The 25,620-nt window shown below is 37.7% G+C and overlaps 2 protein-coding genes across 2 annotated transcripts in view; one reads left to right on the forward strand and one right to left on the reverse strand.

Annotated features, from left to right (window-relative positions):
* LOC139694734 (cilia- and flagella-associated protein 298) overlaps positions 1 to 25,620 on the forward strand; it is a 191,438-nt gene that overhangs the window by 33,494 nt on the left and 132,324 nt on the right. The gene's annotated exons all lie outside the window — the stretch shown is intronic.
* Positions 1 to 25,620, reverse strand: part of Teh4 (tipE homolog 4) — a 58,056-nt gene that overhangs the window by 4,102 nt on the left and 28,334 nt on the right. The window contains exons 3-4 of the mRNA XM_071593226.1: positions 21,858 to 22,267; positions 9,960 to 10,226 (exon numbers count right to left, since the gene is read on the reverse strand). Of these exons, the coding sequence (XP_071449327.1) occupies positions 9,960 to 10,226; positions 21,858 to 22,267 (677 nt within the window). The remainder of the gene's footprint in view (positions 1 to 9,959; positions 10,227 to 21,857; positions 22,268 to 25,620) is intronic.

Raw genomic sequence — 25,620 nt, forward strand, 5'->3', positions numbered from 1 at the left:
TCTGCAAGAATATAATTTTTATTTCTTCTGTTGTGTCATGTGAGCCTAGTGGGTGCGAAGGTCTCTTGTGTATTTAAAGGGTTCAAAGTCGAGTGAGGTCTCAGAGCACCTTGGCATTACTCTTATCAAAATCCCAAGCAGGCTCATTTCTATGAGGTGAACTCTTCCCTAGTAGCCGCATATGACACTGGGAAAGGAACTACCCCCTCTACTCAGAAAGTGTGAACTCCACATGCCATCGGGCTTAACTCTAAGTGAGATGCACTCTCACCTATTCGAACCAATCTTCAGGTCGATTACTATGAGGGTGGAATATATTTATTCCAGTTAAGTGAAAAATAGAACAACACAATTATATTTGTGTGTGGTAATATAATCGCACGATCGGAATCATAGAAAGTTTTGAATTTACAATGGTTATCACGCAATTTAATACTCACAAAAGCTGCTCTTCGAGTTCTATGCTTGCCTATGGTTGCTTTGAAAAGGTCGACGTGCTTTCCCTAGAAGAATTCTGAAAATTCTGAAAATGTTGTCCTTTCTGATGAATGTGTTTACTATTTTTGAATTGATTGCGTATATTACGCGCATTTGTTTTCAATTACGAGTAGAATCTCCTTGTAATGAATGGTACGGTTTACTTGTACTTCGAATCAGCAGTGAGTCCATTTTGTGAAAACCACCACTCACAAGGCAAGTGAAGGCGTAAGGCTATGAGCCATGAGTTGAGGCATTGTACTTAGGGCGTTATGCCTCAACTCGCTCCCCGGAGTAAAGAGGAACGTGAGCATCAACAGAAACATCAACTCCATTCCCTTACACCCCGAGTTCCTCGATCGGGGGAGCTTTCCCCGCCACGCCTCCACTTAATCTGTCACTAACCGGTAGAGGTCTTGATCTTTACCCCAACCGGTCATCATCATCCGTTATCACTCCGAAGATTGGTTTTCTGCGACTCTCCGCTCTGTTTTCTTCTCGGCTAGCCCCTTGATTGCCTCGTAACTTCTTGCTTGATCTTCTATTACCTGCTTGGCGTATATCAGTCGTGGCCTTCCTTCACGTTTCTCTCCGTCCATTACGATAACGACTGCAATTTCTGAGTGGACTGTGAATTATTCCGCCGTATAATCCGTGCGCACATGAGGAAATTCTTTCTAATGTGCGGCAGTTTAGCTTTGTCTCAAGTAGCTATTGATTGTGCCAAATTAAGAGAGCACTCAGCTTTTCTATCAAAATAATATTCCTTTGATTGATATAAAAAAAATGATTTATAGCACGTTGCGTATAATAAGGTATCCATGGTCTAAGATTTTTCTATTGACATCAGCAAATATGAATACAGGTAGCCATTTACGTCACTCGAAGATTTAAAAGTAACACCTCGACAACAACAAACTGGTAACTTGATACCGTTTTATGTCGCAAATAATACATATTCCTGTTCTACTTTAGAAAAAAAATTACTATAAAATATGATGAACTGTTTCATGAGCCAAACTGGAACTATTTCTTTGTGAGAATCAGTGTGAGAATAAAGAAGTCTGCTGATATAAAAGACGGCAGTTAGACCACAAAACTGCTTTATAGGCTGCCACAAGGTTTTCTCCTGAAGGTTTGCCCGCATTCCCCGAAGCTCATTATACAAACTGTTCACGATTAATTTTTAAGTTTTCTTTACCCGATTAAATCTGCATTAATCAAGTTGCAGATGCCTTATTTTTCATTCTTAATTATTCCATTTCGGATGAGGTGTGGCCAGTAGTCATGTGCCAACTTCGTCTGCAATGCGTAAAACCTCGAGGCTCCGTGTCGAGAAGAGAGCACGTTCTGTTGTTCATTCATACTTCCCATTTTCTCTCTAAAAATCGAAGAGAGATAACGGGAGTTGCCTGAGTACTTGATAGGTTTCCTGTGCGTGGGTTTTTTGTTAGCGGTTGCTTCGGAGTCTTCAGCGTAGTCGGCTTGGAAAACGTACATGCATTTCAAGAATTTTCTCACTGAAATTCCGGATTCGGAGTTATGGGAATAACCCGTTCAGATAGATGAGATCGTTTAGCACAATGATAGCCCATTACCAGGTTAATAGATCTGTAGGTTTTTATGCTTTCAAAATGTCACAATGAACAAAATATCTTTGCTAGAAGTTATGTTAAAATACTACTACCGCATAAAGATTTTTAAAGGTTACACTTAAAATTACGAAGTTGTAATGATGCGGGGTAGTAGTGGTGCGAGGAAGTGGCGATTAGTCTATTTCCACGAGGGTTTGATATGACGGTGAGCCTCGCTTGGAGTCAAAGCGTTTTGTGTTTATCTTAAGAAAACGTCGAATGTTGACAAATTCCTAAAGATGGGTCGGAAATGTTCATCGTTCCTATTTTAACGTCCATTGCAGGCCGCATTTTCTGCTCTACTTCAATTCTCTTTGAATTTTTTCAACTGAAGTTGTGGACTTTACTTCTCAGATTAATGCCGTAGTGATGTATAAATGGAGAAGACATATTCACTTGGTGGCATATTTCCTTTGTCTAGGGACCGATTCTTAAAGTTACAAGTACATTTACAAATTCTGTAAACACAGTCTTAATTTTAATATAAAAATTTCAAATTCATATTGTGTAATTATTGAAACTAGAAAGTGTTGACTCATTGAAGTAGATATTCAAAAATGCCACCCTGTACTTGATGGTCAGTGTGTCAACACTGACCATCATGTTGAATCATTATTTACCATCGGATGACTTCGTATGTGTCCTTTGCAAGGACTTGCAACGTTGAGAAATGGGCCCCAGATGAACTTATCAGCTGCTCAGGCAGCTTTCGATGGCGACGAAAGTCTTGTGAATGATACGCCTCTAAACCAGGGTGAAAGGTGACCCTGAACGATCGGAGGCCACGCCCTCCAAAGAGCTTTTTATGGCTGCAAAATAATAGAATAACTAAAAGCTCTCCTTCCTTCGATCAACAAGAACCCCAAAAATGCTTACTTGATCATAAAAAACTAGGACACCTTCTTGCGCATATCATTATGAGCTTTCAATAGGGTCAGGGGTTCATTCATGGTCGGATAATTATTTTAATTTTAGTTGTAGCTTACCATTTGTCACAAAATTGATTAGTGCAAGACTGTTTTTGAGACTAGCAATGGAGATAGGTAATTGTATCGCTAAGTAACATAATACATATGCACATGTATATGTGGGTCGCGGTAGTCCAGGGGTAGAGCAGTCCGGGTCCGATTCCCGGGCAAGTCTCTCCGAGGAAACTTGGCTCCACCCAAGCTATGTAATATTTCGGGTACCAGATATTCCTGGGAAACCAAAACCGGCACAGGGAAAGGAACTGGCCATCCTACCCTGATGTGCGAATTTCACATGCCGTCGGGCTTATTGCTAAGTGAACTCCACCATCACCTACCAAACCGACCTTAGGGTTGATTACTGTGTTTATAGTTATATTATATATATATATATATATATATATATATATATATATATATATATATAAGGGCAGGAACAGGATAGGGATGTTTGACGGGATGAAGGGAGGAAGGAAGTACACAGATGAAGAGGGACTTTTTGTAGATTAGGTTGCCAGAGGGTGTTTACTTAGGAATCGAAAAATATTTATTCTGTAGTTGTGTCCATTCAAACCTTACCCGTTTTTACCTTCTACCTTAACCGGTCAATTACTTAAAATAAATATTATAATAAACTGTTGCAGTGCAGTTTGGGATAGCATTTCATGTGTGTCATTATATATATTACCCCAGGCAATTAATTAGTAGACTTAAGTGGGTGGACACATGGAGAAAAGAAAGGTGTGGAGAGTTCCGAAGGCAGCTGACATGTTGGATTGAGCAGCCGTGCAACCTTGAGCGATTTGTCATAAGCAAGTTGAAAAAAAAACCGGCTATTAACTCCATGACTTGTTGTAGTATGTAATCGTAAACATAGCGCAGGCGAATTCACATTACTCAAAGAAGAATGAAAATTTAACGAGTTAGGAACCGAGTGAATGTTACTCACCATGTGAACACGTTTGAAAGTCATGTGCTCTTTGAGAAGTTAATGGTTTTAGGAGTTGGAGTTGATCGTATTACCGCCAGAATTTTTTGTGTTCATTCTTGACATAAAGAGAGTAAATACTCTTTTGGGTATATTTTCCATCGACTAAAACAGGTCTCTTCTTTAGAGTGCATCGCGTGATCAAAACCGTTCGGTGTGTTCCGAGAAACGATATGACGGAGTAAATAGGAAGTTCATTGAAATTACCCTATGCAGGGCGTATGCCATATATTTTTGCATCTTCATTTCTCGGACCTTGTGGCAATATTGCCTAAGTAAAGCTCATAATCTTGAAGAAGAGTGGTCAAATGTATAATGTGCTCATCTGAATATTGCGGGGAAGTTATCGACACGATAGATTTCAGCGACATGGGTCTTATTTCACCTTTTTGAATCGGTGGGCTTTTTTTAATCGTGATATTTTAATCCTTATTAGGTGCCTAGGCGTAGAGAATTTTGAGTGTTGGCACGTATTTATCCTCTCTTTCGTCATCCTACGTCGATTGCTCAATGAAAAGAAGACGACGTCGGCGATCGAGCACTTGTCACAACGGCAGCAGAAAACCGCCTACTCACCCAATATTAGGGCTCGGTATTTACGCTGAATATTAACCGAATTTTCTACGAATCTAAGTTCTTAGATCAAGTAGTAATGACTCTACAGATGTTACTCCGCAAGTCAAAACTGCAGAAATACACGTGTGGTGGCAGTGCGTTAGAAATTGATATTTTCTACGAATTCTGTCACATGTCTCTTATTTGTGCTCGCTTGAAATCTTATTACACTCCTGTGAACGCAGAAACGCCTATAGGTTCAGTCCACACCATTAGTATATTAGGAATATAGTAGTGATTTTGATATTCGAAACTAAATAAAGAGTTTAAAAAAATGAGACAATTATCCTCGGTTCGGTCCTCCCTTTACAAAACTTCCCATTTCTCCTTTTCCAGAATTTTTTCTGCACATTGAATTTATAGTCACAAGATAATTATTGAATATAATTAAATGATTCTTTAAAATTGATTATTAACAGGTATTTAATGCCCAATATTTCTCCTATTTATTTTTATATGCGATATATTATTTTCAAAATATTCCTACGATATTTTTATCTGTATGGGCTGCTGTATATTTTAATGAGGAAATAAAATTGCTTAAAATATAGTAGTAATTTTTTAAGTCTAATCCCTGGCATAAAATAGACGAACTACATGTGAAATGGATATGGATAGTTATAAGAGATCAATATAAATATAATAATCTGAAGGTTAGTCTGGTCGTGAAGTAATGCCCAAAACGTGAATGGTTACGTATAATAATGTATTGAAATTCAACAGTGACTGAGGATAGCTTTAATGGTTATAATTAGAATTTATTAATCATTTCAACAGCGATTACTTCTTTGAGTACAGATTTCGCTCATATAGTGTAGCAAAATTTTTAATTTGCATCCTAAAATATCTAGTGATAAAAAAATAAAATTTTTTATTGTGCAATTTATCTCCAATTTCACATGTTTAGGCCTGGTGACTTAATTATATAGCTATTCTACATGTTCTTTTGACCTTACTTAAATGGATATGGATTCCATAAATTATTCTTCTTTTATCCTTAACCACTGGTTTCGAATTTAATCCAAATACATCGTCGTCAATTTGTCTTTACGCTCTAAAATTTCTTTTAGACGAGTTGGGACTGTTTAATGGTTTTATAGTATTGCCATTTTTGTATGATGACAGGATATATTTTTATACCAGCAATGATTTCTTTAGCTTGAAAGCGTATTGCATTGCAATAATTACAGATGAAAATGAAACGTCTAGTTTTGTGAGTATTGAGTGGCTATATTGTCTGTGTGGGATATCTGAATAGTGCTGATCCGACGTTAGATCTTCTCTGTTCCCTAATCACTTGGTATGATACCGTCATCTCCTCTTTCTTCTCTTTCTTACACTCTTCCCTCCTCTTCCTCCTCGCGGCAATTCCTGTTCCCTCTCTCTCCCCTTCTTCTTTACTCGTCTTCACAGGAAAATCGATATGATATGAGGCATCCCTTTGTCTTTATTTACTCGGGTATTCTCGTAATAGGGTGATTTCTTCAATTTCTATTCTTCTCTGGCATCTGTTGTTGGGCTAACTACTTTATTTATCTCTCATTTATTCCGAGGAATTTTTCTAATCTATTAGAGAAATGATTTTACAAAATATCTCTTTATAAAAAGGAGTAGTAACTAAAAGATTATTTACCTCAATTTAAGTGACATTGCCGTACGGTGACGGAAATATATGGCGTTAGAAATGTATTAACTTATTTGAAAAATATTCCAAAAATTACTAGTTTTTCAAGGTGTGCGATGGAGAAAAAGATTACGAAAAAGTTTTAAAAGTAATTTCTCGGTCCAAAGAATTTTTAGTGTCAAATAATTTAAATATAGACAACTTCTTGATGGAATTTTTATCAAAATAGATTTTGCCTCAAGGCGTACAGTTTCCTTTCTTTTTTACTGGGTCTCCTCCCCTTAAACAGAAGAGGTTAAACCATTCCTTGCCCTATTTCTGACCAAATGACTTTGAATGTACCTAAATAGATGAATGCATGCTTTATATTCCGTTTTAGCGAGGTTATTAATGCCTTTAAGGATATTTTATAAACTCTGTGTTATAAAACTATTTGATTATTTAATAATATGCCTTACTCCTCAGCCGTCCAGGTGGAATACAGATAGATACTTTTGTGTATTACTGGTGACAATATATATTCATGTAGAAAGGGTGTACTTTATTCTTGTTTCATGTCAAAATAAAAAAATGTAAAATATGTTCCTAACAATTTTCCTAAAAATCCTTGAAATGTGTTCCTAATAATTTTCACATTTTGATAGTGGCAATCTCTCTCTCTCTCTGCTCTGCGTGTTCTCAACCATCATCAATATAAAATCAAGGTACTAACACCATAATTGTTAAGAAAAACCAAACTCTTTCAAAAAGTTGCCTATCTCGTTTAGAAGTTTGTTAATCGAGCATAAAAAAAGAGAAAGGAATTAATATTTAAAAACCTTTATCTTTTATGTAGTGAAATTTTCGTACCGTTAAATTGAACAGAAGATCTTTAAAAATTAAATCATCTACAACGAGTTCATTGTTGTATTCATGGAATTTATAATATATAGACGGTCCAAGTAAACTATTTAAAATAAAAATTTTCGTATTTTACTATTTTGAGGCAAGTTTGATTAAAGAATTACCTATTTACCACATTAAAATTTTCTAACTCGACTCGAATTTGATGAAACAGTCGTTGCAGGCAGTTGGGAATTGTATATAACTTATTTTAGGTGTATTTTAGTGCTCTTTATTTTATTTATGCAGTAATGATTTGTCACTTACTTTTTAAGCCTCTATAGGAAAAACCTGGTATATTTTTAAAAGATGCGATATACATTGTATACTTGTGTAAGCATTGGGAGATTTTTACTCTTGCCTGGGAACTACAGCACAATATCTCTCAAAGCAAGGATTATGCCATTCAGGGATGTACTATCAAAAAAGCCTTTCTTAGCATTTCCCTACGCCGCAAAAAAAATCTGTACATCTAATTGAACGCTCCTTGTAGCTACGGTGGAGGCTCTGCGTTGATAATTAATTTGCATGATTGTTAGTGGGTGATTTTGCTTTCATATACTATATGTATAGAGATTAAATAAACCCCTGTTGTACTCTTACGTAGGTAGTTTTTCGAAATATAGTCCAAATTTGATGTATAGCTATCTAATTTTGTTTTGACTTTAATTATTCCTTTTTATTTATTACCTAAAATATATGGTCTTGTTTGGTCTGGTTTATCCCAAATGGTGTGAAAATATTTCGCAACAAATTCAACTTTCAGAGCACTTACTTTGAATGTGAAAAGCAAATCTATTGGGGTCAGGTTAACTATGGCAAAAAAGACGTTAGCCAACATTTGCAAAGAAATGTCTTGGGTCAAATTCTGAAACGATAATTTTTGGAAATGATGACAAAAGGAAAACAATTGTGTAGTAATGTTTTATTTACTCCTTAAGTAAAATACTGAGGAATTGAATTTTGGCCGGAGCTCTTATCTAAAAATATCGGGAAGGACTCGAATTTTAGTTATTCTTTTAACGTCTTCTCACTAACGATTAACCTGCTGAAAACTTCCGTTAAAACGAGGATTTTTGACATTGTTTTCGTCTTTTTTTACATTAACTCCATGGAAACCTCATTGCCGTGCCCGGCGATTTTGCTCGATTTGGAATGGATATAACGTGTTTTGAAAGTCGTAATATGATTAATATTGGTCAATTTCAATGCTTTTCGAATTTAAGGTCAATTGAAACCAGATTATGATAATTTATTTTGAATGTTTAAGGGAAAAGGCCATTGTATGGAAATGAATATCGTAAGAAATCCATCACAGATGAAATGATATTGTAATAGTAGCCACGATCCATAGTCTACTCACGAATGCAGAAAGAAGATATTATTGAGTATATTTTAGTATTAAATTTTGGTTTATTTTTTAAATTGAGTATATTTTACATGGGCTTATTTACTTACCAGTTACTTGTCCATTAAAACGTAAGAAATTGAAGTTTTAAGCCATGGGAAGGTGTATTTAAAGTTACATTCTAACCTCTTCATTGCCCTCTCCAACTTACACTCTTCGGATTTATTTAGGCGGAGCGGAATTGACACGGCCAGCCTCACACCTTTGTAATGGATTGATTAATAATATGTATGGGTGTAATATTAGTATATGTATGCCCATCTTTCTATCAATATATTCGCTCTCAACTTACATTTTGATAATTGACACTGCATTGTACGCGTTAATGAAAGCGTAGTTTTTTCCTTGTTTGGTGAAGCTTGCATTACAAGGAGGTTATTTTCCAGAATGAATGCCACGCTTCGTGACTACTTTTATATTTCTCTTAATATGAAAGCTCAATTTTTTGCGAATCAACTATTTTCTTCTATTTAATTTTCCGTAAAGTATGTTTATCCAAATTTAGGGTCATTGATACAAAATCGTGAAGTGGAACGTTTTCAATTTACGTTTTCAGCGCCGATTTTATTTTCAAAAGCCAATCGTCAAGAATTTCTGAGATTTTTCGTCAGATGTTAAACATTAAGGGAAGCTGGTCCATCTCTCTCCATTATAACGAATTGAAGGAAAAGTTGATGATACGCGAATTGGGAACTGGCTCATTCTGTTTGGTCATCAGAAAAAAAGGCTTGATATGTTCCATTCGTTTCACGTGATAAATAAATGATCGATGATTCCATGTCGTCAGGGTGGTGTAGCATTGTGCTTTTTTGGCTTGGCAAAATCCCTACCTAGCATTTAGTCTAGTGAAAATGATGTTTTGTCATGCATCTTGATTCCTGTATTAAAGGGTAGCTAGTTCGTCTGTGTATTTTGTCTGATTGGCCACTTTTCACGAGATTGGAGTGATCAAAGAATGGCCCATTAAATATTGACGCGCGTATTTTCCCTCATTTAGTGCCTTCGGTCAATCCGGATTAAAAGGGCCCACTTCTTGCTCACTTAAGGAAAACTCTCTCCATTAGGGTTCATCAGTTCGTCAGAGAAACTCCGTTAAACATAATCTGAAATATCTGAATATCTTACTGGGACTGATTTATGAGGTTTTCTTCTCTTCCCGTCTCCCGTTGCTATTATGAAAGCCAGCACTTAACATTTGTCTCTCGTTTTGTTCCAACAAATGTAGCACAGTGGTTTGACTGCGGATCTATGCTTCACAAGCGGTTCTTTCCCGTCTTCAGGGTGGTATTGATTTGGATGTGAAGAGGGGAAGGGGGTCGGATGTTAGCTGAGAGAAATGGACGTGGGGAGGGGAGACACTTACCGGTCGTGGTGACGTTGCTTGACGGGCGCCGGTGCCATCCGATCCTCTCTTCCGGCGGGATGGTCCTGTAATAGCACGGATATCGGGAGCGGGCCGTCTGGTTTCGTCCATCTCGGCCGTGGGTGTCCAGGAACTGGAGGCACTCTCCTCGGAGTGTGTTCACGCACCCCTCGAGGTTGATGAAGAGTTTGGTGTACGGGTTAATGACGAGACGTTTCTCAGTAGGCACCCGGGAGCCCTCGGGGTCCACGGGAGAGTCTTGGCTGGCTGTGGGACACAAATGGGAGTGATGAGCGATATTGCTGGTACTCGTCCCTGCTCCAAGATCAGCTCATCTTGGGTTTTCTGCTTACGTGAAATTTTTCTCAAGGCAAATAAAAATAATTGGGTTTTACGTAAAACATTGTTGATAGAAGCCAAATACAGACTAGAAACATTTACTCTCTGCTTATTTTTAGGAGTCATTTAAGAGAATTTAGGATATAGGAATTTAGTCCTGAAAATTTTAATTCTTCAGACCGAGAAATATCTTCGAAAGGCAGCTCTCTATGTTAAGTCATAATGAGAAGAAGAGCAATAGCACAAGAAATATTTCGAAGAAGTTGTTGTTCCAGTTGTGTAGGCTCTTAAAAAATACCTTAGTTGACGTTCCAAAGCGGTGAAGAAGGAAGGTTTGCTGGAGACTTTTGTGATATCGGTATGGGGGGATATGGAAAAAATGAATTCGATTGAGAGGGAGACGATGGAAAAAATGTTAGATGGATGGAGAGAGCGTGTGTAGTGCGAGGAGAATCTAAGGAGACGGAAAAAGTGGACGGAGAAGATACTGAGGAATTCTGACGATATTTAAGAAGGGAGAGCATTGAGTAATGGAGGAAAAGGAAGAAAAACATAGCTGACTTTGTTAGTGGTATGATAGACAGTAATGACGATATAAAGCTGAAGACTGTTATATGCTTGATTCTACAAAAGCTCTTTAAAATTTACATGATATGTTATAGTTTGCAGTTAAGATATTATCACGTATGATGACCCTCTGCTCAATTAACTCCCGTAATAATAACTATTATCATACAACTTTAAAGAAAAATATAACTTACTAGTGTAATGATAACATGATAATAATCTGAATAGGGCATACATTACATGAAATATTGAAATTTTGATGAAAATTGTTGATAGTTGTAGTAGAGACCGTGTCAATATTTCCAATGGTTATGACTGCTGAGATAGCTTAGGGTTTCATCTTAACGTAACTGGGAAAAAAAAGGCTGAGGATCATCTAAATGCGGTCAAAAGTTGACAATTTTTATGTCGTTCATTTGAATGGTATTTTGATTCATTGGTAGTTATGTGCCGGTCGCTTCATGGGAAAAATTCTGCCCGTCGAAAAGGTCGAAAAGCTATTACCTTCTTTACTTCTTTTGTTAGACAGAGGTTAATATAAATCCCGGGGTAATTAACCTTCTCTCTCTCTCTGTCCTAAAAATCCTGCCTCTCGTCAATTACTTACCCAATTCAGTCAGCGAAAATCTCATAAACTGCCCTTATAAACGCCTCCATAATTGATTCATTCAAGCAATGTTTCCTTTATTTTTGTACTTTTCAGAGAAAATTGCTTGAATGGAATAGGCCGTTTCCTAAGTAAATGATTACCTAGCTTCTAGTACGGACATTTTTTTAGATGATTCAATCTTACAACCGTCATGCGAAACGCAATTGACGACACGGATCCTATTTTACTAAAGGCGTCTAGGTTTCTGGGGAATTCCGTGGGAAGAGAATTGGGGTGCTTCATATCTCACTGTTTGCTCTCTGACCTTCCTTCCCCAACTTTAGAAAGTAGTCGAAAAAAATCCTATCAGAATGATTAACTGCCCTATCATTGTAGCGTCGAGTCACGCGTCGACTGCCCCGTTATATCTCAAGTGTCTCCCTGACTTTGATATGCGATTTTGGGCGGAGCCCTATGTGAGTTGTGCCTATATATTTCACTAGCCTTGTGTGAATTCCAACAGCGGCGAATGAAAGTGGCTCGTCTTTAAATGGGTAAATGTTGAGCGTAAAATCTCATATACTTTATTTCTGGAGCCTGTTTCTTAATTCTAAGTGTCAGTTTACAACTCGGTAGTGGTTTTCTCGTGCAGATGTTTGCCAGAACTTATCAAATTTAAACAGGAGTTTCAGAAATAACTTTGCAGTTTCCACATATGCAAAGTTATTTCTGAAACTCCTGTTCGCAATGGATTTCCACAAAGTCTCGGCCTCAACCATCAGTCTTATCAAATTTAGTTTTCACAATATATCTGAATCATAACGTTGAATATTAAATTTACGATAAGTTTTAGAACGCTTTTAAATTTTTTTTTAGCTTTTGGAAAACCCTAGGTTATCAAACCAGCGGGTAATCATTTAACCTTTTTCCGTTGATGTTATTTTCCTCATATTTCAATACTCTGTTCTCAGTTATTTAAAATCCACTGGTTTTGCGCCTTTTTTATTTTGACCAAGTCTTAAAATCTAGGTTCCGCTATTGTCTGCAATTATATACAGTCTGGTAGTACCAATTAGTTACCCGCAAATACTATGATACCCTCGCAAGAAAAATGTTTTATTTTTTACCAAAATTATCGCTTTTCATTAAAGTATCTACCTTTTTGTATTACTGAGAATGTAGGACTGGAATGTTTTACGGTAGCGTAGATATTTGTTATTCATTTCAAAATAATCGCCAGTGAAGGCGAAGGGAGTTAAATTTACTTGGTAACTATGACGTCAGATTTCCTCGGGTTTTTCGATGGGGTTATCTGTCCTGTTCGGTAGGTATCATTTTCATTTATTTCGTGGGAGTATTTTTTTGGAACGAGACACGCTCTCTTTGTAATTGCTCCTGAAGTTCAATAGGCTCAACGGTAGATATCGTGAGGGTAAAAAACTTGGAATGGAATTCAGAAATGTTCAACCGTTAGATGCCTGCTGGTCATGGAGCAGGAATTTATATGCCAAGGGCTAGATCGTAGATAGCGTGGACGATGAATGTGATGAAAGGCTAGTATTCAGCGTAAAATAAAAATGAAAGAAAAGTGGCGGAAATACTAATTTATCATACATTATTTTGTCAAGGTAACTTTAAGTCATTCAAGAGGTGTTTTTTTTTGTATTCTACCGGGTGAAGTGCATTGAGTGAAAAAGTGGCAGTAGCTTATAAATGTATGCATGCTAGTCGTTCAAAAAATATGCTAATAGAATGCCATCTTGGAAAGATTGATCGCCGAAAATTTATGCGATGAAAGATAAAATATTTGAAAGTTTATCTTCAACCCCAGTGATAAATGCCGTAGTTGCAAGTTATTTTTCAAATTTTTAAGTGTTGTTTATATTTTATGTGCATCAACATTTGACTTGGAAATACTTTGTCCATATCAAATCCGGCGAATATTTGATTGCATATTAGTGGATGCTTGAAAATCTCAAAGAGTGAATGATATGTTAGCGATTGATATCTGATGAAGAACACCAACTTTTCCTTCTCCAATGAATCCACGCGCCCTCTCTGCACAGGAGAACAGATTTGAACTCAATTAGCCAGATAATAGTACTACTCCATTTGTCTATATTAGCGCTCGACTTGTTTGACCCACCGGGACTATTGACAGTTTGCAGTTGATGAAGGTCCAATTTTCCGAGGCATATTACGTAATTAATTATTGATTCCCTGCCTTTATCGCGCTTTTAACGTCCCGTTATTACCGTGTCAAAGCAACCCGCGTTTATGGGATATCAATATCCAGCGTTGAAAAGGGGTTCCAAAAATAGTTCTCTCTTAAAGGTTTACCCAGGAGTAGAAAAGATGTGTACTCGTGACTACTAGAGCGACCGGAATGAAACGTTTCATTGTTTGATTGCGCTCATCTGAATATCTGACCGTGAAACGTTTTTCCGCACATAAATAAATCTTAATTATTTGGTTGCGCACAATAGAATTATTACTCAAGAATCTCGCCGAATTATTTCAAATCGAGGTAAAAGAATTATGTATGTTTTATGCAAATATTACATTTCCATTTACGCAGGCGTACAAGCTTGTACTTATCTTTTTTATAGCTGGCATTTAAATAATTGCGCCCTATTTGTATGGATATTTGAGGTCAGTAGTTGAGGACGTAAAAGTGGGTTATGTTAACATCTTGTATTCCTCGGATAACTTCCACATAAATTTACTCTTTTCATGAAGAAAAGAGATAAACCGACGGGCAAAAAACTACGCGAGTTTAAACCGCAGCATTTCATAGGGATTAGGCATGTACTTGCTTCGCAGGGTTTTGAATATTTACTGCGAGGCTTGAAATCGATCTTCAGACCAGTTGCAAGTTGTTTTTCTACCCCTCGCCTGCTTTGTAGTTCGGCTTAGTTTCAGTGAGATAATAAGTTTTCACCTCCCCTCGCCACCCCTTTTCTCCGACTGCTCGCCGGGAGTTGAATACTCCCCTTCCTCTCCCCTCATGACCTCCTTCCGAGCATTCACGTTCCGTGCTTCGGACGAGCCCATTTCCCTCTCGAACTCGCGGTCAAAAGGACTTATTTCTCATGACCCGATAATGCATAATTTAAGTAATTGTCATCCAGCTCGCTGGAGTTTCCACCACACGAATATTCCTTTGCAGTCCCTCGCTGCCCAACCCCACCCTCCTACTACGAAGGACCACTGTAACCCAATCCGTTTTGCCCCGGCCACCCCCTGACTCCCGCACAACCTTTAACCTTTCCCCGACCAACTGGCGTCTAATCGTCTCGTTGATCCCTTAAATTCATCGACCTAACCTGACGGGGTTATCTTCCACTGTAAATTCATGGGACTTCCACGCAACTTCTTCCCTCTCCGACTCCGCTCAAACGTCTTCCACTCACCTTTTCCGCGGCGCAAGTCTCCAAGCCATTTGCTCTTCCTCCCTCATCCTCCCTTCTGGCACCCATTCGCTCTTAACGTCGATAGGCCGCTCTCCCTCCGCGCTCTGTCTTCCAATCTGAGAGCATTCGTCGCAACATCTCATCCCTTTCCGCCCGCTTTGACTTTTCCCTTTTTGTCTCTGTGCCCCGTCTCAGGAAATGCGCTTGAATTCGTGGTCGTTGCTTCGATTATTGGGTCATTAAATGCGAAGCCGGTAGCACGCAGTTACAAACTGGTTCCGATTCCATCAGAAATTATATTACAGAAACCAAGGGACTTAACCCCTCGATATAATAGGCCATCCACGTAATAAATGTTTGTGAACGATGATAATTTCAATCCATTTTATTTTTTGTATTCTCCGTAATATTTCGAAAACTGAATAGTGGAATTAATTTAAATACTATTTAGTATAGATGAAAAACCACTTAGGAAAATGTTCACTGTTCTGATTTCAGAAGAGGTTTTCAGAAAATTTGAAAACAAGGCAATAAGCAAGTACTTCTTCGTTTAGAAAATGTATATATTTTACTTGGTGAATTTGATTGTTACTTTGAGCATTTTCATCGCATTATTTTGTTAACTATAGACTATAGAATTATGTAGACATGTATGTGCTATGTGACGATATAGGTATGCAGTATGTACTCATATGTACAGATATGTCAAATGTAGTAGAAGGCAGGAATGGAGTTTTCTTGTAAAGTCGAGGTTAATACATGTATACCTCACTTTACTATGACTCCAATTTCTAATCTATGTATATTAATATGCCGTCTCATTAAAATAATAGAAATAAATGAGAAAAATGCGAAAGATATAAACTTTGAAATACAAGCAGCGTTCAGTAATTTAATGTTCATTAATGTGCAATATTCTCCATTGCTAATAATGGAACTGAATACATTAATAATACTATTGAAACTAAATTTCGACGATAAAATACTTATGGAAAGAAGTTATCATTCTAATAATGAGGAAAGACCAAACCTTTAGGCGATCTAATGTTTTTCTGAAAGATAATTGACAAAGATGCTGTCAACTTATAGTACCCGATAGGGGATTTAATTTAAGAATAATGAAACGATTACAGTAGTAGTTCCTCCATTTGATCGAGTATTTGTGTATTTCAGACAGGTCGACTTCCTTGGACGACTCTCGTTTGCTCTCCATTTCACACAGGCCAAATTTGTTAATTGTTGATACCAAACTTTGAGAAATAGATTATGCAATCAAATGCTTTTGGGGATGGTCTTGTAGAAAAGTTGTGTGTGCCAGGATTTTACTGTGTGTTTATAATCCTATCTAAGATATTGGGAGTATTATCCATATTTTCCGCCGTTTGTGATTGTGGAAATGAAATAATTACAGCAGTCACTGCCCTTCCATTGTAATATTAGAGGGAGAGGCAAAACCGATAAATTTCCTTTTGATTATGCAACCAACCATTCTGTAGTATCCTTGAAGTCATGTTTCTCCTGGGTACTCAGTGGGACGTGTATATGGACACCGCCTCCCTCGGCAAGTGTGGATCTGAGTGGCCTATGATGATGATGAAGTTAACTGCGGCTAGAATTAATGTCTTATTGCTAGTCGTACTATAGAGTTTATATAGAACGGATACGTTTGTAAATATCCGCATGAAGTTGCCTGACAACCAAGGGTATATCCCAAAACCAAGTTCCTCAATTCTGGGAACGGTGCTCTCACTCGATTTCTTTGGTCTTTACTCACTGACCGCAGTTGAGAAAGCTGTATGTGAGCTCTAAACTATCATGTTGCAGGCCGTAATGGAAGAAGTATTCTTAAGAATAATAAGTGAAAGAAGCCAGGAGTTAAAATTGTTCCACGTGTAATACTAAATGAAGGATAAATGACGAAAAAGTTCCATTTTAACAGACAACCCCCGAAAGCGCTTAAAATCCTGCCCGCGAGAGACTGCGGAGAGCACATTATGTGGTATATCAAAGCTACGAGCTCTTATGATATTTAAAGGATAGAGTATTTTTGTACCAAAAAGATGAAATGAACGGAAATGTAATTAACTCTAATTCTTGATAACCGAAGCAACATATTAGTATTTTCGTGATGAAAAGCGCACTGGTATCTCAAACAGACTCGATTCGAGCATCGGTGAATTATAATATATTTATTGGCGCGCAGCACGAAAAGGATCTTTATCACTGACAAAAAAATAGACCAACACAACTTATGTGCCTTTCTTTCGACAATTTTCCTATTTCCGTTGGCCAAAGTTATCACCGCAGCTTATCTGTTATTCTATTTTTATTTATTCTAATTGTGGACAGAATTTATTTGAATCGGCAAATATGTATGATTTAAATTAAATATTGTTAAAGACATGAACACTCATCTGCTGGTTGAAAGTCATTATTGCATGGAATGATTGGATTGTTATGTATAACGCCAGAAATTTCAGTCCCTTCAAAAGTATCACATTAGAATTGCAATCTTGAATTTTCCTTCGTTCGTATGACAGATATCACCGACATGGCGTTGACGTTGAGGCAGTTGTAAGAGCGTAAGAGAATACAGTTCAATTATTTAGATATGGCTGTTTATAGTTTTATTTCGCGTCTTGCAAATTTAATAGGTTATTTAAAACTTGGGCTTATTCATGGAAATAATATACTATTTTTTATTGATAAGCGGTAATAGTAGCTTTTAAGTTGAATTGACGTAGCTTTGCTATTGATAGTGTGTATATTTAGTATTTATCTTGATCGTATGCTCATGTTTGGGAAATATAAAATTTTCATCAAGGTTATAAAATTAATTATGTCGATTATCCTGTAACATCTACTGTGATTACTGTGAAAAGTCATTGAATTTTAATGGTGGATATTTTGGACTAGGACGTGATGAATCCGGGAAATGTCATGCTTGCCGGTTAATCTTTAGGTTATCATCCAGAATTGCGAGACTCGTGTTTCTCGGACTCAATCATTCGTAAAGCTCCATTCCTTCACGCCTGGCATTCTAGTGCCAGATCACTTAAGCTGTTTGAGCATGCTAACATTGAGTATTTTGGTTGCAATATTATTGTTTTGAAGAAGCTATTGAATAAGTGATGCCATAGTTTGCATTCAGCTTTGTAGTCTCAACTGATATGCATACCAGTATCTGTTATGAAGTCGCTTTACCTGAAGATGTTTATCGAATGAGTTTGCATCACTTATTTTAATGAATTTTTGTTAGCTAATTTTGAGGTTGGTTTTCAAAGTTCTGACGTGGCGCACCCCGTGAATTTCCTATTTATGAACCTTAAAGAGGTTAATTTATGAGTCAATTAGATTAAATCCTTGAAAAATTACCCTTTTGGAGTTAGCTGTATTTGCAGTTACTCCTTTTTGACTATTTGCACACATTCTTATTAAACGCATGGAAGCTCCACGAGGTCTGTTCAAAAAGTATCGCGAGTTTTGTGTTTTTTTTTGAAACATTATTTATTATTCATGAGTATCAATTTTTTTCCCTTCAAAGTAATCCTTATAAGATATTGTACACTTCTGTCAACGTTTTTTCCAATCCTCGAAGCACTTCAAAAATCATTTTTTGTGATATTGTTCAGCTCCTCCTTCGATGCAGTCTTTATCTCGTCAATCGTAGCGTAGCGTCGTCCTTTCATGGGCCTCATCAGTTTCGAGAACAAGAAAAGGTCACTGGGGGCCAGATCTGGGGAATGCGGAGGTCACGCCATCATTAGTGTGTTGTTTTTGGCCAAAAATTCGCGCAAGAGTAGCGATGTCACGAAGTAGGGGCGTTGTCCTGGTGCAAAAGCTAATTTTTGTTCTTCCACAAATCTGGACGTTTGTGGCGGATTGCTTCGCGCAAATTGCGCATAACTGGCAGGTAATATTCCTAATTTCCGTTCTACCCCAAGACAAGAACTCATGGTGCACCCCTGCAATCGAAGAAAACTGTGAGCAAAACTTTCACATTCGACCGAACTTGGCGCGCTTTTTTCGGTCTTGGCTCGTACTGCAGTTTCCATTGGGATGATTGAGCTTTCCTCGTCATAGCCATAAACCATCACTGTGTATGTATTCGCCACCAGTTATGATCCTCTGGATCAAATTTGGGTCGTCGCGGACAGAGTCCAACACCTCATTAACAATGTTAATGCGTTGCTGTTTTCGGTCGAAATTCAGTAATTTTTGTACGAATTTCGTGGCGACCCGTGTCATGCCCAAATCATTGGTAAAAATCGAATGGCACGAGCCAATCGATATATTTAGGTCCTCAGCAACCTCTCCAACGGTGATTCGACGATTGGCCAATACTATTCTCTTCACTTCATCAATGTTTTCGTCTGTCGTTGACGTGCTCGGGCGTCAGTGCCGGATGTCTTCGTCCTTCACATCTTCTCGGCCCTCTGAGAACATTTTGTACCATCGGTTAACGTTGCTTCTGTAGCTTCTTCATATGCCACAGTCAACATCGGAATTCGGCCGCGCACTTACGAGTAATTTTGTTTTTCACACAAAATTTGATACAGATTCTTTGATCAATTTTTTGGAATAGGCAAAAATCGAAGACAAGCCAAAACACGTCCAAGCAAAACAGCTGTCAACACATAACTGAACATTTAAAATGGCCGAACCTTTCGGTATAAGGGAGAAACTTAAGTACCAACACAACGCTGCAAAAAAATTGAAAATCAAATATACGTAACCGACGAAAATTCAAACTTCGCGATACTTTTTGAACACACCTCCTATTAAAATAAAATGAATGTTTTAGGTGAACGTTCTATTCACTGTCATTAGTACCACTAGCATTAAATATGCATATTTATGGCGCTCTTGAGTTCACAAAACGACTGTTGCTTGAATAGATTCCTCTTATGAGACTTATTTATGTACATAGGGTACTCATTCAGCTCTGTACTTACGTGACCTACCATTATAATTTTTAATCGGTAAATACAGCTTCTTCCGAACTCCGTGAACTTTTTATAAATGAAGTAGATGCTAAAAAAATATTTTTTATTAAAATTGAATCAGGCTCTCCCGCAAAGAAAATATGAAACAAATACAATTATGACGCTAGTTGAGTGAATAAAGTATTGAAAGAGCTTGATTTATTCTAATAATAAAAAAATTGAATTTGATTAACTAAGAAAAATTTCTTTGAGATGGTATTAATGTATTAGAATCTTCTATATATCAAAATCAATTTTAATTTCGAATTCCCTTTATTCGTCACATGACTACGTTGACTATGCACAATTAATTATGATAGATCATTTTTGCTAAATTTGTCTTTAATGAGTAGCTAAAAAACGTAGATTTCAAATATTCTACCGAGAATATACAAAATTGTCACTTCAATATTGCACAGCTATCTGAAGTCTGTTGCTTTACCCTGGTTCTGTTCGATTAAAAACAGAAACTAAAACATTTGGTGTCATGTGTTCAAAATATATATTCAAGGGTATTTATGACAGTCGTCATAAATACGAGTCTAGTCCCAGTTATTGTCGAGAATGACGGTTTGTTGAAAATTTCAGTTACGAAATATGCTGTTCTCTCCTTGTTTCTCTAGAAAATGGTGGGAAAATGCTTGCCTCTGGGAAGAGCTTCGGGCAGATGTTCGCGTGTGTCACTAAAGGCTTGGGTCGGAGGTACAAATTTAAGTTAAATTACTTTCTAAGTTTAGATGTTTTCTGGGAGCCAGTAGTACCATCCTTGTAAAAAAAGGTAAATGTCGATCCTCGTTTTATTCAGAAAGCATATTTCATTATGTTATGATGCCAACATTTCTAGCTTTATTCCCTACGCCTGGAACTGTGTTGCTATGCAAAATATCAAAACTTGCCTCTGGCATGGAATTTAATGATAATCCCTGAAAATGCATAAACATTGCATTTACTAAAATATTTTCTCGAATTATTGCATAGTACGCAATTGAAAATTATTCGCGCATTGGGAAATCATCTTAGGTGATATTACGCGTAAAGCTCTATTCTCATCCTCAACGTTAATGCCAAAGGTTAAAAATAGACCCATCATCTATTTTGGTACTGAATAAATTTGGTGTAGGTAATATATGTTTGCATAAGGCTCTTTGCTAAAGGCATCAATTTCCCTGGTAATGACTTTATTGCATTGTTCAAGGTAGCCCATTCACATTTTTCCTAGTGTTAAATTTGGGCGATACTACTATTTTTAAACTTGAAGCCATTAAAGACATATTTTAGTGATGTATGTTTGCAAAATACTTCTGATCAAACATGACTTGATAAAGAGGGTGTGTAACCTCTCCCAATGTTTTTCATTGTGCAGGATAATTCTCGGTACCTGACGTGTACTCAAAATTGTCACCGTCCTTACTTTCGCTACGAATTTAAGACTTATCTAACAGTGACATCGTAATTACCATCCCGTATTATTTTTATTGATGTGACATTCAACGGTCGAAAACCGACTATATGTGTACAAAAATCTCTGGAATACTGTGGTATATCTTTATATTTTTTCTCAGTCCCGCGAAGGGAATTGTGAATTGATGGATTTAGTTTGTCACTCTAAAGACACCACTGATGCAATGGCGGCGATGGTAACAATAGCATTAAGTTTTACTATCAGAGACCGTTTTACATCACTTAGAGCCTAATAAAAATATATTCATCCGTTCATTAATATGAGAAATATGTAGTTAACACTTATTAATAGAGAAGGCGTATTTAAAAATGCTAAATAGTGTAAATTATATTGAATTATCTAGGGCTGTCTTTTAGAAACAAAATTGCTAGTCTATGCTGATCAGGGTCGTCTTCTAGGACCTATGCTAGATCTCTCTTGATGACTGGCCTACTAAAAATACCCCGGTACCTATCACACTACGTCAGGAGACATCAAACATGGATCTGTGTGATTGGAGAGGGGTGTGGTCGGCAGCGGCAGCCTGTGTCGTGTCCAACTTACCCTCGTAGGCCGCCCATAGAGTGGTGAAGTTGACAGAGGGCTTGGGAAGCATGTCCTGGGTGAGGAGGGTGCCATTGACGCAGTCGGTGCCCGTGATAGTGGAGAAGGGCCCCGAGTAGCCGGCGGTGGACGTGGAAGCCTCGGTGGAGCCCCCCGCCGCCTCCGTCCGAGCCACGTTCTGGCAGTTTGCCATCAGGATCCCATCCTGCGGCTCCCACACCTTGGCCTCGTCCTGCTCCTCGCCCTCGTCCGTAGATGTGGCGTAGGCCCGCTTGCACCACGCCGTGTGCACAGTGTCACCATGCATGAGAAGCACGTTGACCCCCTGCGTGGTCACCCTCGGGCAATAGCGGTCACAGGAGAACATCCTCTTGATTTTTGTGCATCTGGATTTGTAGCAGTCGAAGAACCTGCGAAGGAAATTTGGGTGTAAATTTTGTTTTGAGTAATTTGCATTGGGCCCTTTAGTTAACTTTCGTGTTAGTAATAGTAGTTATTAGTAGAGGCGATCGACAGATGAGATTGTTTTCGCTTTCGTGTTTGCCATCCATCGAGTCTACTAACGGACAAGTTTTCGGTGTTGATTTCCGAAGTTGGAGTTTTTTTCGATCCTTCTCTGCCCTGTGTGAAAGTTTAATGAAGCTGTTTTAAATAAGGGAAATTGGGATTTGCGTCCAACAAATAATGACACGTTTGGCCAATTCAAGAAATAGTCAACATCGTATCATGCTTTTAACAACCAATGTTTATTTAATTCATTTTATTTTCTTTACTATAATTATTCTACCTACTCCTTACCTACGCTTGGTGTCATAGTATCTCCCTATATCTATTTCTGGAGACCCAAAGAAAAATTTTGAATACCTAGATAATGAATGCAGTTGTACTCTTCGGATGTTTGATTGCCAATTGGGGGTTAAAATCTTATTTGGAGTAGAATTTGACCAATTATTAACAAATAGTAAAGCAATTATCTGTTTTCGGTAATACAAGTTCATTTTGTACTGTACATTTTTGCTGCAGTTTTATGATAAAAAGAGATAGTTAAATGTTTCGAAGCTACCGGTGATGTAAAATAACTCTTGCCCTTCACGTGCATTTATTGGGGTTCTATTTTTTGTTTCCTCGACTTATGCACACTATATTCATCCATGTAAAGGGCATCTGTGAATAGTTTGAATTTGCTGTTTATACGAGTGTGATAAATTTAGCGCTAGTAACTTTGGCATTATATAAGTTGGTGTATAGGTGCGTCAATCAAAGATTCTTTGAATTTAATTATCAGCCCCAATAGAACCGGATTCTTTATTATTTTGAAGTGTTTATATTTTCTCCTGCCAGTAGAGGTGATCAATCGCATCCATGCGTCAGGAATGATTTTAAATTTTCTGATTTTTGCTATCCGTGAGGGAGCAACTTTAGTTACTCTATTTATTGTAGCTCCGCGGTAAACATCACAGTTGGCGATTCTATGAGTTGCAGAATAGAAAATATATCGCGTTCTTTGACGGTACCACTTAAAGTCGGAGACGCATATTTAAATGATTTTCGGACCCTCATAATTTGTAAAATATTTTAATGAATGTATATACGAGGGTCATCCGGAAAGTAGTACCCGTTCGTGCCGCATGAAGTGCTGACGACGCGAGTAGCCGCTGGACGAGGTCAGATAGCTTCAGTGGCTTGTCTGCCTTCTCTGAGCCAAGTTGCGTGACGCTAGCATTGCCTGTGTTGTTTCTGTGATTGTTTATAATGTTTAAAAAAATTGAGAACGCCGCCAGTTGTGAAGTGAGGGCAGTGATTAAATTCCTCAATGCAAGAAACGTTCGCCCATGTGATATTCATCGCCAATTAAAGGAGGTGTATGGAGACAATGTAATGGACGAGTCGTCTGTTCGGCGGTGGTGTCGCAACTTCAACATGGGGAGGGGGAACACACACGACGATGAGCGTTCGGGGAGACCGTCTGTCATTACAGACCAACTGGTGAGCTCAGTTGACGAATTCGTGAGGAACGATCGGCGCGTCACAATTGATGACATCTGTGAGCATTTTCCCAATGTTTCTCGAACAATTGTTCATGAAATTGTTAAACACCATCTGCATTATGCAAAAATTTGTGCAAGATGGGTCCCTCGCGTATCTCAATGAGCTGGCGGCGAAGGACTATGCAACAGGAATACAGAAACTTGTCACACGTTATGACAAATGCCTTAATTTGCTTGGAGATTATGTTGAGAAGTAGTTTAAAGTATCCTCTTTCAAATAAAATTTTTTATGTTAGTTAATATTTACTTTTGTGTCTTTATTTCACGAACGGGTACTACTTTCCGGATGACCCTCGTAGATTCATTTGACTAATAAAACTCTATATAATTTTTTAACTACCATATGATTTCTCCCATTAGTTCCCAAATTATATTTTACAAATTTTATTGTAATACTACTAAAGCAACGATTAGGTGCAGCAAAAAAAGTTGAAAGTGGAAGCCTTAACTTGGTGAAAGATGCTAGGCATGGAAAAGAATTACATTTGTGTAAAACTTTACTGGTTTTCTTGAGCAGCACGGCACGTATTTTAACCTTTGCTGGTCAACTTCGCAGTACCATCATTCGAGGAAGAATTTCGTCACATCTTCCAATTAAAAGACCAAAATTTTTCCAAAATCAAGACATTTTCCTTAGCTCGTTGAAGCACGCGTCTTGCTGTTCAATAAACGCTGTGAAAGTTTTGAAAGTTGTAATATCTTTCTACCCTTAAGTATAGTGAATGGTTGAATGCAACATCAAGTGAACACTTTCTCTTAAAGAAATATATAAAGACCGCAGAACGCTGTGTCATCTTTGTATCAATTCCTTCGATCTCCTGGAACACGATTCTGCTCGTCACGGGATCAATTTCCTTTCTCTGCCGTTTTTGAAAACCTTTGGATCGCCCGGAAATGTGCGCCGAAATGAAAACATTTTCGGGGTATCCAAACGCTCGATGACTTTCCAAATCGAATATCTGCTGCCATGCATTGTGTAGGTGAGTGAGGTAGGAGTCTCAGGTGCCAAAGAGAATACCTTTTCTTTAGCTTATGTCGATGTGGATGTCCAAACGCGTGACGGTTAGAACATATTAAAATATCCGAAAGTGAAAGGCCATGAAAATTTGTTTTCATACTGTTTTACTCAATCAAGGTCTTATTTAAAATAGCATTAAGCGAAATATGCTTGCATTTTTTTTATTTTGAATTTTATTTAGATTCTCTCATGTGTTGTTTAGAATGCGTTGGATGGATCCTCAAGTATTTATCCGCCAATAAGAATTCTCCTCGCCTTAGCAGCCTTAGCGGCTGGGAAGGCGACCGACCAGTTTTCTCGAAAATTAAATTTCATAGTATAGTAGTTTAATTTTATAGTTCACTGACATGAATTCAATTAGTATCATGCAATATTTTGAACAGGGTGTTAATGATAGAGATACGGATCATATGTGTTCATGATGGAGTATGGATATCATGTTGTAATATCAGATTCAATTGCTTCATATTTAAGTCTCGTAGCATGGATTTGTTTGAATAGTTATTTAATTTTTTATGCTGAATAGTTATATATACTCTTATTCAAGACCCATGTTTTGGCAACCAATTACTGTCTCCATTCTTCCTTCTGATGGTCTTGGGCAAATATGAATGTTTTTATTGCGTTTTCCGTTTAATTTTATATCCGTGGTGGCGTAGTACTGTTCGTAACCTCTTTCCTCCCCCACTCTGTCACA

This window comes from Hetaerina americana, unplaced genomic scaffold (assembly GCF_022747635.1).
Source record: "Hetaerina americana unplaced genomic scaffold, ioHetAmer1.1.p SCAF_53, whole genome shotgun sequence".
Lineage (NCBI taxonomy): Eukaryota > Metazoa > Arthropoda > Insecta > Odonata > Calopterygidae > Hetaerina > Hetaerina americana.